This window comes from Cyprinus carpio, chromosome A7 (assembly GCF_018340385.1).
Source record: "Cyprinus carpio isolate SPL01 chromosome A7, ASM1834038v1, whole genome shotgun sequence".
NCBI classification, from domain to species: Eukaryota; Metazoa; Chordata; class Actinopteri; order Cypriniformes; family Cyprinidae; genus Cyprinus; species Cyprinus carpio.
Window position 1 is genome coordinate 24,582,740 of NC_056578.1, and position 17,698 is coordinate 24,600,437.

The 17,698-nt window shown below is 41.6% G+C and overlaps 1 protein-coding gene across 8 annotated transcripts in view; it reads left to right on the forward strand.

Moving 5' to 3' along the window:
* LOC109077484 (regulator of G-protein signaling 9-binding protein B-like) overlaps nt 1–14,519 on the forward strand; it is a 31,430-nt gene extending 16,911 nt beyond the window's left edge. For 6 of the 8 annotated variants that reach the window (XM_042760553.1, XM_042760557.1, XM_042760559.1 and 3 more), the window contains 4 exons: nt 5,272–5,345; nt 5,451–7,326; nt 11,947–12,253; nt 12,875–14,519. In XM_042760553.1, the coding sequence (XP_042616487.1) occupies nt 7,237–7,326; nt 11,947–12,253; nt 12,875–13,242 (765 nt within the window). In that variant the 5' untranslated portion in view covers nt 5,272–5,345; nt 5,451–7,236 and the 3' untranslated portion in view covers nt 13,243–14,519. The remainder of the gene's footprint in view (nt 1–5,271; nt 5,346–5,450; nt 7,327–11,946; nt 12,254–12,874) is intronic. The other 2 variants (XM_042760558.1, XM_042760560.1) reach the window with 1 other exon arrangement.
* The last annotated feature ends 3,179 nt before the right edge of the window (nt 14,520–17,698 follow it).

Below are 17,698 nucleotides of genomic sequence, written 5' to 3' on the forward strand. Positions count from 1 at the left end.
AGTTCCCAAAAAGGATGGCGGGCTGCGCCCCATCCTCGATTTAAGACATCTGAACTGTGCCCTCATGAGACGGCGCTTCAGAATGATCACGTTGAAACAAATCCTCTCACAAATAGGCTCAGGGGATTGGTTCTTTTCGCTGGATCTGAAAGACGCTTACTTTCACATCCAGATAGCCCCCCGTCACAGGCCGTTCTTGAGATTTGCCTTCGAGGGTGTGGCTTACCAATACAAGGTCCTCCCCTTTGGGCTGTCTCTGGCGCCTCGCACATTTACAAAGTGCATGGATGCGGCTCTCTCCCCTCTCAGGCAGAAGGGAATCCGCATTCTCAATTACCTCGATGACTGGCTAGTTCTATCTCAGTCAGAGGGGGAGGCATTGAGTTACAGAACTTTGCTCCTCAGCCACCTGGAATGCCTGGGGCTCAGGGTGAATTTTGCCAAGAGTTCGCTGTTCCCCAGCCAACGGATATCATATCTGGGGACAGTGTTAGACTCAGTTATGATGAGGGCAACAATGGTGAAGGAGCGCGCCGCGGCTCTACAGCGACTCGTGGCTTCTTTCAAAATAGGTACTTCTCGCCCCCTAAAAACATTCCAGAAGTTGCTGGGCCTTATGGCAGCAGCATCGCCGGTGCTGGAGCTCGGGCTGCTACGTATGCGCCCACTCCAGTATTGGCTGAAACCACGTGTTCCACCTCATGCGTGGTGTCACGGACGCCTGAATATCAAGGTGAATCAGGACTGCATTTCGACCCTGACCCCTTGGAGGAACATTCAATGGATGGAAAGGGGTGCCCTGGTTGGTATGGTTTGCAGAAGGAAAGTGATCTCCACAGACACGTCCAACAGAGGTTGGGGGTGCGAGTGCGAAGGGAAACCCGCTTTTGGCCGATGGTCGAAAGAGGAGAACAGGCTTCACATCAACTGCCTCGAGATGATTGCAGTTCAAAGAGCCTGCCAGAGCTTCCTGTCAGACCTGAAGAGCCACAACGTGCTGGTCAGATCAGACAGCATGACAGTGGTCTCTTACATAAATCACCAAGGTGGGCTGTCATCGACGCGTCTCTTCAGACTAACGTCACGACTGCTGGAATGGACCCAGACGAAACTTGGGGTCCCTGAGAGCAGTGCATCTACCGGGCAAACTGAACAAGGGCACGGATATGCTGTCAAGAAGCGGAGTCTCCTCAGAAGAGTGGAGGCTCCACCCGCAGACAGTTCAGAAGATATGGGACATCTTTGGCAAAGCGGAAATGGACCTCTTCGCCTCAAAAGACAACTCTCATTGCCCAACATATTTTTCCAAGATCGAGGACGCGTTGTCCCAGGACTGGCCCAAACCGTCTTCTTTACGCTTTTCCTCCGGTTCCTCTGATTCCCCAAGTAATCAGGCGGGTCAGGGACCAGAGATGCAGGGTTCTTCTTGTAGCCCCACTCTGGGAAAATCAGCACTGGATCGCCGACCTGTCACAGATGCTGACGGCGGCCCCATGGCCCATTCCTCTGAGATGGGACCTCCTTTCTCAGGTGGACAGAACGATTTGGCATCCACACCCAGAGATGTGGTCTCTGCACCTTTGGTCGCTCGACGGGAACCCACGGGACTCCCTGAGCATGTGCTAAACACAATTTCACAGGCTAGAGCTCTGTCTACACGACGCCTCTATGCCTCTAAATGGTCTGTGTTCTCCACATGGTGCTCAGACCATGGCGAAAACCCGACCTCCTGTGACGTATCAGTGATACTGTCATTTTTACAAGACCTCTTGGAGAAGGGACGATCCCCCTCCACACTCAAGGTCTACGTAGCGACTACAAAACAGCTCCACTGCACAGAAGACTCCACCTCCTCCCAGTGACCAGGTGATGATGCTGACCCCGGACAGCGTGAGGAGATCCTTCAGCAGGATTAATGCACGCAAAGCTCCGGGTCCTGACAACATTCCTGGGCGTGTACTGAGAGACTGTGCAGCAGAACTCACTGATGTCTTCACAGACATTTTCAACATCTCACTTAGTCAGGCTGTTGTTCCCACATGCTTCAAAGCTACCACCATCATTCCAGTCCCTAAGAAGCCATCTCCATCCTGCTTCAATGACTACCATCCTGTTGCACTTACTCCCATCCTCTTGAAGTGCTTTGAATGGCTAGTCATGCACCACATCAAGTCTGCCCCCCCCCTCCCTGGACCCATTCCAGTTTGCATATCGGTCCAACCGGTCGACCGATGATGCCATCTCAACTACCCTCCACTCAGCACTCACACATCTAGAGAAAAAGACTCCTACGTCAGAATGCTGTTCATAGACTTCAGTTCAGCATTCAACACAATCATCCCTCAACAGCTCATTCACAAACTGGTTGAGCTGGGGCTCAACACTTCGCTGTGCAACTGGCTGTTGGACTTTCTGACTGGAAGACCTCAGGCAGTACGTGTCGGCAGCAACACATCCAGCACCATCACACTGAACACTGGGGCCCCCCAAGGATGTGTGCTGAGCCCCCTCCTCTTCACTCTGCTGACCCACGACTGCACACCGTCACACAACTCCAACCTCTTCATTAAGTTTGCGGATGACACGACTGTGGTGGGTCTCATTAGCAACAGAGATGAGACAAACTACAGGAGCGAGGTGAGCCGCCTGGCCGGGTGGTGCATTGACAACAATCTCTCTCTGAACGTGGAGAAGACGAAGGAGATTGTTGTTGACTTCAGGAGAGCGCACACTTAGCATGTTCCTCTGACCATCAATGGTGCGACTGTGGAGAGAGTGAGCAGCACCGAGTTCCTGGGTGTGCACATCACAGAGGACCTCTCCTGGACCGACAACACTGCAGCACTGGCCAAGAAATCACAACAGCGTCTCTACTTCCTCCGCAAACTGAGGAAAGCCAGAGCCCCACCCCCCATCATGTACACCTTCTACAGAGGCACCATCGAGAGCATTCTGACCAGCTGCATCAATGTGTGGTATGGCGCCTGCAACGCGTCCAGCCAGAAGACTCTGCAACGCATAGTGAGAGCAGCTGAGAAGATCATTGGTGTCTCTCTCCCCTCCCTCCAGGACATTTATGGAACCCGTCTCACTCGAAAAGCCCTCTGCATTGCAGGTGATCCCACTCACCCGTCACACAGCTTCTTCAGTCTGCTGCCATCAGGGAGGAGACTGCGAAGTCTCCATCAGGCTGTCAGGAAGCTGAACTCGCTCCCGAACTTGCCCCCCCGTCCCTCTTCTGCCTCAGGCACCACTGAAATATGAACCCCCCCCCCCAGGTCCCACATCCCCAGGTCCTTCCACCCCCCCTCCCTCTAACATACGATGACATGCACCAGTCACTTTGTGCAGCAGTGGTCTGCTCACTACCTCATTCACTCATTCACCATGGATCTGACATCATTCTTCCTCCTCATCAGTCAGTTTTAATAAAATAACTGCTCTTGAGCCCTTTGTCACTTTGTCACTTTTAATCAGACTGAATAAGCTATTTTTTATGCACTAAAAATATTTTTATCTGCACTGTTTGTTCACTGGTTTGCACTCTATCTGCCATGTGCCTTGCGCTGCTTTTATTTAACCTTATTTTTATTTTATTTTTTTCTATTATGTCTTTTTACATTCCCTTATTGTATAGTTTTTATCTTATATTTTATATTTGATCTAGATTTTTAGGCTCTACTGTTAGTGTTATCTGTATGCACCGGGGGTCTGAGAGTAACGCAATTTCGATTCTCTGTATGTATGTACTGTACATGTGGAAGAATTGACAATAAAGCAGACTTGACTTGACTATAGCGGCGTCACACACCCTTATAGCAGGCCAGTCGGTGGGCAGACACGACTTAGTCGTCCAATTTATGAGAGGTGCCAGAAGGCTTCATCCGCCTTGCCCTCCCACTGTCCCTTCATGGGACCTGCCCATGGTACTGAGAGCCCTGAAGAGGGCCCCCTTTGAACCGCTACAGTCCATAGGCCTTAAGGCCCTGTCGCTAAAGACCGGTCTGCTGTTGGCACTAGCGTCTGTTAAGCGTGTGGGCGATTTGCAAGCACTCTCGATAAGCCCTAATTGCCTAGAATTCAGGCCTAACGACTCAAAGGTCGTCCTGAAACCAAGGCATAGCTATGTACCAAAGGTGCTCTCCACACCTTTCAGAGCACAAGTGGTCACTCTCTCTGCATTACAAAACACAGAGGACGATCGAGAGCTGAATCTGCTTTGCCCAGTGAGGGCTCTAAAGGTCTACATAGAGCGTTCTGCGCCGATAAGGCGATCAGAGCAGCTCTTCATATGCTTTGGAAACCGCACCAGAGGGTTACCGGTCTCAAAGCAAAGGCTTTCGAAGTGGATTGTGGACGCAATCCAGCTAGCCTACTCTTCTTTGGGCCTGCAAAGCCCAATTGGAGTAAGAGCCCATTCGACGGGGGCAGTGTCTTCGTCCTGGGCATGGTCTAGTGGCGTGACCATCGCAGAAATTTGTGCGGCGGCTGGTTGGAACTCGTCGTCCACATTTGCTAGATTTTATAATCTAGACGTCCCGGCACTTCATGCTAGGGTACTTTCTGTGTAAAGGTCACCTTTTTGTTCCTCATTTGCATGCTCTTGGCCATTCTTTGCCCAAGACTCAAACTTTGCTCGTACGCACTTGGTCCCTTTGGTACTGAGGCAATACGAACGCGGGATGATCAGGTTAGGCCAGACTTAACCTCATTGAGCTTATTCTGCTCCTAGTTGCTATTGTCATATCTTGGTATCACAGATCAAGTATGATTGCATTGGTTGTCCCCCCTTCTTAGCATGGCGTGATTGAACTGGGTTCCCATAAGCGTCTTCGACGCAGTACGAGTGAAGTATTGAAAGGGAACGTACTCGGTTACTAACGTAACCTCGGTTCCCTGAAATACGGGAATGAGTACTGCGTTTCTTGCCATGCTAAAAGGCTGCACGACTCAGTTGTCGCTTCAGTCGAAGTAACCTGAATTCCTGTGGCGAAGCGGCCAATATATAGCCAGATCCCCCGCCCATTTTGGCGGGCTTTGGCGGGCTTCGCTGCCATAGGTTCGTGCAGCACCGACCGCTGCCGAGCCATTGGTTTGTTTTAATAACACTGCACGAACCAATGCCCGTGCAGTTTCACTGCGTGACTGAATAAGGCTTCAGTTCAGGAGAAAAAAGGAGTTTTTCCCATAAGCGTCTTCGACGCAGTACTCGTTCCCGTATTTCAGGGAACCGAGGTTACGTTAGTAACCGAGTACGTTTTCTTTCACCAGAACGATGGGAAACAAAACTACACACAAGTCTCAAACACAACTCAAGGGTTACAAAACCCGGAAATCAAGTAATGGTAAGTCAAAGTTTCATGCTGTTCAAGTAAAAAACACATAAAATTGCATTGTTTATTTGCATGTTATTTGTGAAAAGTTGTTTAACTCTTCTTTTTTTTTCTCAGATAAAAGACAAAAAGAGAACTGGAAACCAACCTGTTAAACAGTCAACTCTGATGCAATGACATGCTTTAATGTTTGTTGAACAAATTACCTTTGTATTGTAGAATATGCAACATCAAATGCAAAAGATGTGCCTGTTTAAATGTACAAGAAAAAAAAGAAACCCAACTCATGACTGTGCTATGCTACACAGTGAATGATATAACACTGAGAGTAGTACAGTATATCAAAAGAAGAGAATTGCAATTGTTTAAGTAAAGTTAAACAAGTACACTGATAAAAATTTTCTGCTTGATTTACTTAAAATATTATGATCCTTTTTTGTGTGTGTGTAAATGTATTATGTAGATCAATCAAGACTAGTCTTTGTAAAAACTACTTCATTTTTCTGTCTGTTCAAAGAATATGTGTCTATGTAGGTGTTCCTATGGCTCAGTGGTAGAGCGTTGCATTAGCAGCGCAAAAGGTTGTGGGTTTGATTCCCAGGGAACACATTAGGTAAAAAAAAAAGTTAGCTTGAATGCATTGTAAGTTGCTTTGGATAAAAGCATCAGATAAATGTAAATGTATGCTTATCAAAGGTTAAATTTTCATTATGTTGTTATAATGTCAAAATAATTTAATTAACGGTCCATTGGGAAAGATGTTCCTGAGTTAAAACTTAATAACTAATTTGAAATCACATCTCTAACTGTAAACATCTCAAAGTGTGATAATCCACTGATTATTTGTTCTTAAATAACATAATATGAAAACTACTTGAAGTCGCCAACAAGCCTACAAAACTACCAATGTTAAATGCCAAAATAATCTGATTTATAATCTCTTGGGTAGAGGTTTAAACCCTAAACCTAGACGCTGTGAATGGAGAAATCACAAAACCAAGAGGCTGTTGATAATTTAGACCTGTCTTCTCCAGTTTGTATTTCTTGTCAAATTACTTAATATACTGTCCAAAATTATATCCCATTTGTAAGTCAAAAAAGGATTTGCACCTGTATGGTTTGTACGATAGTGGTTAAGATGGGATAGACCAATCCAGCAGATATATTTCAGGGATTATTTTAACATGCCCCTAATCTAATCTGACCTGAGACAGAGGAGAATAACAATTGCTTGACTAATCCTTACTTACGGTTTTTATATTTTTCATTGTATATGTTTAGATTGAAACTTTAGATTATATGTATTAGAGTTAATTTTGTGTAAGCTTGTGACAAATAAGCAATGTCACCATGGACATGTTGGTTGACCGCAGCAAACACTGGACCACAACCTGCCCCTCAGGGCCTGGCCTGTCATTCGGGCACACACAAAGAGAAAGGAGAGAGAAAGAAAGAGAGAGTGATAGATGGAAGAAGAGGGGGGTCCTGTGGAGCTAGTGACGTATGCCCAGGCCCCAGCATCTCCGCACTTCTCAGTAGCAAGTAAGGAGCTTAACCACACAGCTTCAGTGCAAAGGGGTCAATCGCTCGGATTATCACACTCGAATTTGACATCACAATCCTCCGCACCTCTCTGTTTTTTATATTCTTTTTTTGGAAACCTTTGAACCTTTTGTAACCTTGACCTTTCCTTATTTTTTTTACTTTCTATGATCTTTATTGTTGTAGGTGAAAATTGATACATTATACTTTCACAAGTTCAGAGAGGACTGGCTGCTCAAATATGGACCGTAGTTTACTATTACAGCTAAGAAAAAGGGTGTATAAGGGTTGTTGAGTTTGGGGCTGGATGGTAGCTTTTGGAACAGGGATTCACCTTTCTTACCTTTGAAAACATAACCCAATGCCGCTGTCCAACAACAAGGTCGCTGACGATGGAACTTCAACACAGCCACTGCAAGAGGGAAAAGCACTGGTGGACTCCCTTATCAAGGTGAGTTGATATAACATGATCCAATAACTGATTGTTCATCTAAACAAACCTCCAAACTTTTCGGAGAGTTTTGTGGTGATATCATTTCTAATAATCAGGGCACCATTCATTCGTTTTTTGATAACAGACTGAATTTTATACAAAAATATAATACAATTTAAATCTTTCCCTGAATATTATATGTTGTCTCACATTTTCTCTTGTGTGGTCTAATGCTAAAAATAATTTTTTTAAAATTAGAGGAGTTCATCAATTAGATGTAAAATGCAGAAAATTATTTGTCATTTCTTTTACATCGTATTTAAGACGTGATGAAAAACTTATTGAGGTTTAGATGTCGAAGCATGTGCGTGCCCTCATTTCTCCTTATTTTCAGGCTGAACATGAAAGCATCTTATAATGGTTCCTCAAGCCTTAGGGTGAAAATGCACTATCTCTGAATAGGGATAATCCATGCTCCACTGCTTGATTATCTTCAGTGTGAGCTAGTGGAGGCATGTCAATACTCTGACTACAGCGAAATTACCTGTTTAATCTGTTCACCTACTTATTTTTAGCATTAATACATACACACTTCAGACATACAGTAAAAAAAAAAAAAAAAAAAAAAAGTTACAAATGATCAGCATTATCCAAATGGCCATAGACAGCATGTACTGAACCAAGGTCCCAAAAGTGTCCAAAGCTTATCCTGAAATAGCCACCTTATGACAAGCAGATTATAAGTAATATTTGTCACTCAAACTAATCCTTAGTCTATGATGTTTGATAACCTGATCAGTTATCTTAACTTATAAAACCAATGATATATGTGATTTTATAACATAAAAAGATCATGTGATTCTGAAGGCTGGAGTAATGGCTGCTGAAAATTCAGCTTTGCCATCACAGGAATAAATGACATTTTAAAATGGCCCACATTAAAATAGAAAACTTGTAATAAATATTGTAATAATGTTGATAATATTTCACAATATTACTATTTTTACTGTGTTTTTGATCAAATAAATGCAGCCTTGGTTAGCATAAAGCCTAGTTCACACTACAGGACTTTAAACATTGGCAGATCGCTGTGCTGTTCAGACTACATGACTTGATTGTCTGTCTTGAAGTCACTGTGGTGTTCACACTACGCGACACTGCGTAAATGAGTCACACACTACACGAGCTGACAACAAATGTTTTTTGAAAGTGTTTTTTGGAAGTGTTTCCATGTTTTCCCCCCACAAGAAAATGAAAAAGAGATTGCTGCACGCTTTGCACTAGGCCGTAGAGATCTCCTTTTCATTGAGTGTGCCGGGGAGTTTTGCGGGCTCGCCGCAGCAATGGCTTTATATGACATCACCATTGACTCTTTGTTCTGGCATGGGGCCTCGGGGCAATGGACCTCCCAAACACCACGGGACTAAGCTGGATGGAAGGGATCCTCCGGTGTCTGGAGAGCATCCAGCCCGAGCCAGAACCAGCCCACCAGTCACTCAGCAGATAAGCCTGCAGGCCATGCCGATGTCAAGCCTGCCGACCGCGGCATTCCCAAGCCCGCTGGCAATTCATCAGTCAAGCCTGCTGGCCGTTCCTCAGTTCCTCCAGCCCCAGAGCTCGCGCCAGTGTCGGCTCCAGCCCCCGTAGGGCTCCTGTTCACAAGTTTAGCCCAGAGAGGGCTCCAGTCCCCAAGTCAGGCCTATGGAGGGCCTCTGAAACCGAGACTCTCCCCAAGGATATTTTTTTTGGGGGGGTGGGGGGTACACTCTTTAAAATAAATGTGCTTCAAAAGGTTCTTAACAGCGATGCCATAGAAGAACCATTTTTGGTTCCACAAAGAACCATTCAGTCAAATGTTCTTTAAAGAACCATCTCTTTCTTACCTTTTTATAATCTGAAGAACCTTCTTTCGCCACAAAGAAAGATGTTAAAGGTTCTTTATGGAACCATTCAGACATAAAGGTTCTTCTATGGCATCTTGAAGCACCTTTATATTTAAGAGTGTAGTAGGTGTCCGTCTATGGAGGCCGGACCGAGTGCCGAGGCCAGGGTCCCCTAACTCCCTGTTCCGCCATGGTCTCCTGAATTGTCTACACCTCCATGGCCCCCTGAACTGCCTGATCCGCCATGTGTCCCGGAACGGGTACTGCTCTGAAGGCCTGCCGTCCTGTGTCTGTCCTAAGGGGCCTGTTGGATGTTGTGGGGCGCGTGGACACACCTTCCGGGAGGAGGGAGTAATGTCAGTCCTGTGTCTAGTGTTTTCCTCCCCCACGTGCTCCATGTTATGTTTATGCCCTTAGTTGGTCTTCCTGTTCCTGTCCTGATTGTTCATTTGTTTCCAGCTGTGTTTTCCCCCATGTCATGTTCATTGTTTCCAGGTGTTCCCTTATTAGTTTACATGCATTTTTAAGCCCTGTGTTTCCTGAGTCCTGCATGCTGTCTTGATCATCAATCCCCATGTCCTACGTGTGCTTTCCTTATGTCAATAAAGACTGTTAATCCTGATTCTCCTGTGTTCTCCTCGTTACTTGCTCCTTGTTCCACACTCCTCACCGTAGTCACAGCATGACAAAGAGATGTCTTCTGATTAAAAAATCTAACCAACCCCAAACTTCTGAATGGTAGTGTAGTGTATACAGGTCCTTCTCAAAAAATTAGCATATTGTGAAAAAGTTCATTATTTTCCATAATGTAATGATAAAAATTATACTTTAATATATTTTAGATTCATTGCACACCAACTGAAATATTTCAGGTCTTTTATTGTTTTAATACTGATGGTTTTGGCATACAGCTCATGAAAACCCAAAATTCCTATCTCAAAAAATTAGCATATCATGAAAAGGTTCTCTAAACGACCTATTAACCTAATCATCTGAATCAACTAATTAACTCTAAACACCTGCAAAAGATTCCTGAGGCTTTTAAAAACTCCCAGCCTGGTTCATTACTCAAAACCGCAATCATGGGTAAGACTGCCGACCTGACTGCTGTCCAGAAGGCCATCATTGACACCCTCAAGCGAGAGGGTAAGACACAGAAAGAAATTTCTGAACGAATAGACTGTTCCCAGAGTGCTGTATCAAGGCACCTCAGTGGGAAGTCTGTGGGAAGGAAAAAGTGTGGCAAAAAACGCTGCACAACGAGAAGAGGTGACCGAACCCTGAGTAAGATTGTGGAGAAGGACCGATTCCAGACCTTGGGGGACCTGCGGAAGCAGTGGACTGAGTCTGGAGTAGAAACATCCAGAGCCACCGTGCACAGGCGTGTGCTTTTGAAGCAGAAACAGCGGCAGAAGCGCCTGACCTGGCTACAGAGAAGCAGCACTGGACTGTTGCTCAGTGGTCCAAAGTACTTTTTTCGGATGAAAGCAAATTTTGCATGTCATTCGGAAATCAAGGTGCCAGAGTCTGGAGGAAGACTGGGGAGAAGGAAATGCCAAAATGCCTGAAGTCCAGTGTCAAGTACCCACAGTCAGTGATGGTCTGGGGTGCCATGTCAGCTGCTGGTGTTGGTCCACTGTGTTTTATCAAGGGCAGGGTCAATGCAGCTAGCTATCAGGAGATTTTGGAGCACTTCATGCTTCCATCTGCTGAAAAGCTTTATGGAGATGAAGATTTCGTTTTTCAGCACGACCTGGCACCTGCTCACAGTGCCAAAACCACTGGTAAATGGTTTACTGACCATGGTATTACTGTGCTCAATTGGCCTGCCAACTCTCCTGACCTGAACCCCATAGAGAATCTGTGGGATATTGTGAAGAGAAAGTTGAGAGACGCAAGACCCAACACTCTGGATGAGCTTAAGGCCGCTATCGAAGCATCCTGGGCCTCCATAACACCTCAGCAGTGCCACAGGCTGATTGCCTCCATGCCACGCCGCATTGAAGCAGTCATTTCTGCAAAAGGATTCCCGACCAAGTATTGAGTGCATAACTGAACATAATTATTTGAATGTTGACTTTTTTTTTGTATTAAAAACACTTTTCTTTTATTGGTCGGATGAAATATGCAAATTTTTTGAGATAGGAATTTTGGGTTTTCATGAGCTGTTTGCCAAAATCATCAGTATTAAAACAATAAAAGACCTGAAATATTTCAGTTGGTGTGCAATGAATCTAAAATATATGAAAGTTTAATTTTTATCATTAAATTATGGAAAATAATGAACTTTTTCACAATATGCTAATTTTTTGAGAAGGACCTGTATATACATATTGAAAATGTGGCTTTGGATTGGATTTAAAGAACTAAACTGATTTCTTCCAAAAACTCCTAGATATGTCCCTTTTCCTACTTCTAGAATTGGAAAGGTTTTTCTTCCACCACAAGCAGTATTGTTTGTTCTAAAAGAAGTCCTAACATGACAAGTAAAACACTTTCTTTGTGCTCTAGAACTTGGGATGAACCTGGTCAGTGATTTATTGTATTGTGGCGTTTGTAATATATCATTATTAATAACTGCACTCATAACAGTTTGGCTGATGTGTGACATGTTATTTTGAATGAAATCCTATTGTGCCATCAAAACTTTTCTGTTTATTAATATGAGATCAGTCTAGATAATGAATATATTTATATATTATTTTATTTATAAAGTTAAAGTTCATAACACCATGGTTGTTCTGATCTGACTCAGGCGGTGGCATGTTATCGGCACTTGGCCTCCTGTATTGGTGGATGCACGGACAACTCCAGCCTAAGACGTGATCTTTGGCAAACACGAGAGCGAGCCCAGACTCTAGCGCTGTCCTGCCGAAACCACTTGACAGCTCGACTGAGGGATAAAACATTACCGGAGGCTGAGAGGAAGGAAACAGAGCAACTATGGGTGGCATTTTCCTCTTGTCTGGAGCTCTTACATGCAGACATGTGCAAGGTTTTCACCATGGTCAAGCAATTTTCCTTGGCCAATAACAGTACCATGGTGCAAACAGGCATACAGGGTAAGCATGCATAACTGTAGGAGTTTCATAACTAATTATTTAAGACTGAGTAGCTAGTGACAAAAATGCTGGGTTGTTTCAACCCAACTTTGGGTGTAATGTGTTTTAAGACATTTTTTGGTTTAGAATTAAGGTTTTAAAGACTTTTAAAACGGTTGGGTTAGTCCATATTTGACCCAAAGTTGGGTTGAAACAACCCAGCATTTTTTAGAGTGTAACTTCTGTATATTCCTCAAACTGATTAAATGTGAATGTGCTGTCATAATAACGAAATTTCAGCAAAATTTGGCTTGAAAAGCCATGTCCAGTGTCCACTGTCCATTGTTCAGTCTTTACAATGGCTTAGAGCTATACATGTTTTGTCTACTCAAAGTTTTTTTTTTCTGAAATGTATTTCGTCAGCTGAACAATCGGTATGTTGTTAAACAACAGTACAGTCCATTGAACACACTCTACTTCTGTCCTTAAGCCTCGTTTTCATTCCCTTGAAACATTAATAATGGAGGTAGTCTGATTAAGGTCTCTTGGAATGACTGGATTTTGCAGAGTAACTGTAATTGTGACTGCACATTAATTGTCACAGCCCCGTAATAAGCCTGATACAAGTGTTTGCTTAAGCAGGGGGGACAACAGAGGTGGCAGCACGGGCTTTGAGCCTGCATGGCCTGCAGGAGGCAGGTGACGGGCCCCAGACATCCAGCATGGAGGGTCAGGAGCTGAGTCAGCTGGAGCAAGAGATTGCACAGGTGGACCGTACACTGGAGGACATGGAGCTGAAGGTCAATGTGCTGCGCTGGACAGTGGAGGCGCTGGGTCCTCAGTATGCTGACCCCGTCAGCACTGACAGCGCTTCGCTAGCGCTGCTGTCCATCGACGAAGAGGCAGCTCAAGGCTTTTGCAGTCGCAGCCAGATGTTTGCAGCAATGATGCTGTGTGGTGTGGCAATCTTTGCCGTGGTGCTATCAGTGTGTGTGGTGTTCCTGGTCTGAAGTCTTATCACTTGTGCTGTGTAGTCTTTTTCTTTTTCCAAGGTCTCTTCAGCTGTGTTCAGCCAAACATCAACAGTCTGTTTACTTATTAACTATGTAACAGTTCCTTACTTTTGATCTCAACAGCCTGTGACTCCTTTTTACAAATCAAAAAAACCCTGCCATTAATTTTGAGTGTGTGATCAGCAAAAGAAAGCATGTTAAATGAATCTTCACTCTAATGCTGAATTGTAATGTGAAATTTGGGCAAGTAGTAAAATCTGATTTATTTACTGATGTATATCAGGATGCTGTGCATAAACACAAGATCGGTTTTCTGTAGCTCATGTTATGGGCTTTTCATAGGCTGGTTCATCATGTTATCAGAACTTTGCTCATCATCTGTTTTCGTTTTTGAGCAAATACAGTATCAACACTGACACAACAATTAATCCTTTAACTATTACCTAGCAAATGTGTACTGTCTTCTAAAACACCACCAACAGAAATGCATAGGGCTTTAATATGTTATGCACATGTTTTTATCTATTGTGGCTTTTAATTATGTTTAATTATGTAGTTTAGAAACCCATTACAAAAGCCAGAACCAATAGAATTGTTTTAAAATGTTAGTCAGTGTTAACTGGTATTAATACTTTGTTACTAATTATAAACAAGTAGGAGTAAACTGATATTAAAATATAGTTAATAAAAAGTTTACAGGAAAAAAATGAAATATTGTAATTACCTCAGCATGAAGGCTGCTTTTTCAAAGACATTTCAAAGACATCCTTTATGCACTGTAATGTCTTCATATTCAAATATCTCATGAATATTATATTTTGTAAAGATAAATAAATAAATAAAATGAAAATAAATTAATAAATGTTAAAAATAAATACACTGTTAGAACGTGTTTACTATATATGTGTCATAAGATCTGTCAGGCAACATTAGACTAAAATTAAGAGTCAATTTCCATGTTTATTGCTAGAAAGATGTAAAATCACACACACACACACACACACACACAATGAGGGGGTTACGCTGTAGAGGTATCCCATTTTTTTTGATAACAGTGTAAAACAATATTTCTTTGACCTCCTGAGGTTGACAATAAACATGTTCTGAAGCACCTCTTTTCACTAACCATTTGTTGAACAATAAAAATACTTAATATTTAATTGTTTGAGGCACTACTTTGTACTCGGGAAATCACTGTATACAATTTAGATAAACTTTATGACGTGCCTAAGTTCAGAACGTCAGTAAGTTTTGTATTATGCACGTGAAACGTCATTGTTTACATGCTCTGTTACATGAAGTGACAGAGATGGTCGTGTGTGTATCTGTCACAGAGAAAGGAGATAAGTTTGGAAACCTTTACAGTTATTGTGGTGAAAAAAACAAAAACAATGTGTTTTCTGAATTATTCCAGGAATTTAAGAGGTTTTGTCTAATCTAATGAGGGACAAATACACAGAGGAGGAAAGCACATCAAGTCCCGCACCGCCTCGATCCCGCAACAGTTTGAAGTCTTCAACACATCTTATAGTTTACACACAAGTGCTTATTTTCGGCAGAATGAGGTCTGGAAACTATATACATCGAATCTCTGCGATTAGAAATTGATTTAGCGGAATAAGGACTAGGCTAATCATTATTTAAGGTCTGACACGGAGTCTGTTCGGCTGTCGAGAGGTTCGTGCATTTTGGTCAGAGGTATGTATGTATGTGTTCAGGGCCGGCCCGAGGCATAAGCGAACTAAGCGGCTGCTTAGTTTTTTTTTACAATTAAATATTTTTATTGTGTAAAAATTAATGGCAAATTCACTCCAAAAAACAAAGTGCATTCTAGCAGTTGGACCATTTCCCATTTTCACATTTGAAAATTATTTATTTCATGTTTTGTGACAGTTTGTATTCAGAAGTTTAAGAGTAAAGTATTTTAAGTATCAATTTTTTTATTATTTATTTTGTATTAATACATAACCTCACTGTATTCATTTATAATGTAACATTATAGCGTGACATTTGTGTCAATAATCTTCAAGCACAGTTTCTAAAATGTTCGGGTTAATTCCAGTTCAAGGATTAATCAAAATGTTCTGTGTCCTTTCAGGATTCATGACTCAGCAGGCAGAGGTCTTTGTCAATATGATGGTAAGTCAGGGTATATATTCTGGCAAACTATGGCAAGCCGCTTTAACATTTAAACTTTGTTTTGACTATCCATAAATACAATTTAGTCACATAGTCACAGGATAGTCACAATTGTAATTCCATATCTAAATTGCAATTATGACTCGTTGTAATTGGAATTAAGATATCTATAATGTGATTATGACTATAGTCATAATATGCATTGAAGATATCTACAATGTCATTTTGACTAGTCATAATACACATTCCAAATATCTACAATGCTTTTACGACTAGTCATAATCTTCCATTGACTTCCATTGAAAAATATTTTCAGATATCTTCAACTGAGTTTTGACTAGTCATAATCCCAATTCAAGATATCTTTAAATATGATTTGCCTAGTCAAAATACAATTTAAGATATCTTTAATTCAAAATGTTTAAAGATATCCAAAATACATTTATAGATATCTGCAATTAATTTATGACTAGTCAAATTACAGTTGTAGATATCTTGAATTGGAATTTTGACTATTCAAAACCCATTTAAAGATATCTGCAATTTAATTATGGATATCCCAATCAGATTTTTGACTAGGAAGAACTATATTTGGAGATATTTGCATTTAGCTTTGTGACTAGGCATAATTGCAATGTAGATATCTGGAATTAACAATTTGACTAGTTAAAATACGTTTATAGATATCTACAATATGCATGCAAACACCTTTGTTGAGCCCCACCTTAAACATTTTATTTAACCAATCCTAGCTTGGAAACTGTTGTCATCCGCAATTTTGTCTAAGAGTTGTATAATAAAGGTCCTGTGTCTTTGGGTGATTTTTAAACTGTTATATACAGAAGTAATTCAAAAGTATGGAAATCAAAATGTAGCTGAAGCATGTGTAAAAGTAGTAGACTATACAGAGAGGACTTAAATAGGCTTTTGTCCTGTTTTATATCGTAATGTTGAGACGTGTGTGCTGTGGATTAAATTTTGTTAGCCTTTATTTACAAATGAAGACATGTATAAGCCTCATGTCAGCCGTTGCAACATTTGATATAATGTTAAAAGAATCAGTGTCTATTTACACTAAGTCCAAGCCTGCCTTGTTGTCAGGCTACTTACACTATCTGCCCACCAACATGTGATTGGGATAGTCAACACCGAAAAACGTTGGGAGGGCTTTATTGTCCTAATAAGGACACCTCGGGGGTGAGTAAAAAGCAGCCTAATTTTCATTTTTGGGTGAACTAACCCTTTAATGTTGTTAAACATTTCTTATTATTATCAATATTGAAAACAGTTGTGCTGCTTAGTAAAAAAAAGTGATTAAATTTTTTCAGTATTCTTTGGTGAATAAAAAGTTCAGAAGAACAGCATTTACTTGAAATAAGTCTTTTGTAACATTATAAATGTCTTTTGAACAATTTAATGCATCCTTGCTTAATAAGTGTTCATTTCTTTAAAAAAAACTTTTGAATGGTAGTGTATTTAATTATAAATCTTTCTTTCTGCAGATTTTCTCTATTATATTGGTAAATCCAAGTAAAAGATATAACACAACAGCTGTGAAATAGAAAGGTTGCTATTTGTTTATGCCAGTTGCCTTGATTTTACTTTTTTACAGCTTTGTACATTCACCAAATAAAGAAGTATTATCTTAATTATTTTACAGAAAATCAAGGTTGAGCAGTCACAGCTAAGGATACAACTCACTGTAAATCAATGAACTAATTTTTAATGAAAAAAGGTTTTGCTTCGCTATTAAGATCTTGTCACAGAGGCATACACAGAGGCATACAAAGAGGCACACACAGGGGAAGTTGTGGCCTAGTGGTTAGAGAGTTTGACTCCTAACCCCAAGGTTGTGGGTTTGAGTCTTGAGTTCTGAGTATGGGTCACCATACTTGGCTGTATGTCATGTCACTTTCACAGCCCTTAAACATAAATCTTTACTATGTCACTGCAGTTTACATTTTTTTTTGTGCTACAGGATATAATAAACAAAGAGCATGCAGATGCCAATTTGGATTTGAATTTAGAAAAAAGCTGTGTGAAGGAGTTCGTAAGTACAGTGAAATAATGACTCACTAATAAAACCTATTTGGAAGCGTCACCGTCTCTGAAATTCATAGTTCTTTTGCTATGAAATGCTTCAACACCTCTTCAAAAATCATAAAAGTAATTGATTATTGGACTGTCATAAGAAATCATCAGAGGATTACTTTAACACTCACAGCACATGAATCGCATCAATATACTTAAGGAGATGTAATAGTAAAAATACATCTTTTGGGCACATGTTTTAGTGTGTTTTTTTCTGCTGCTG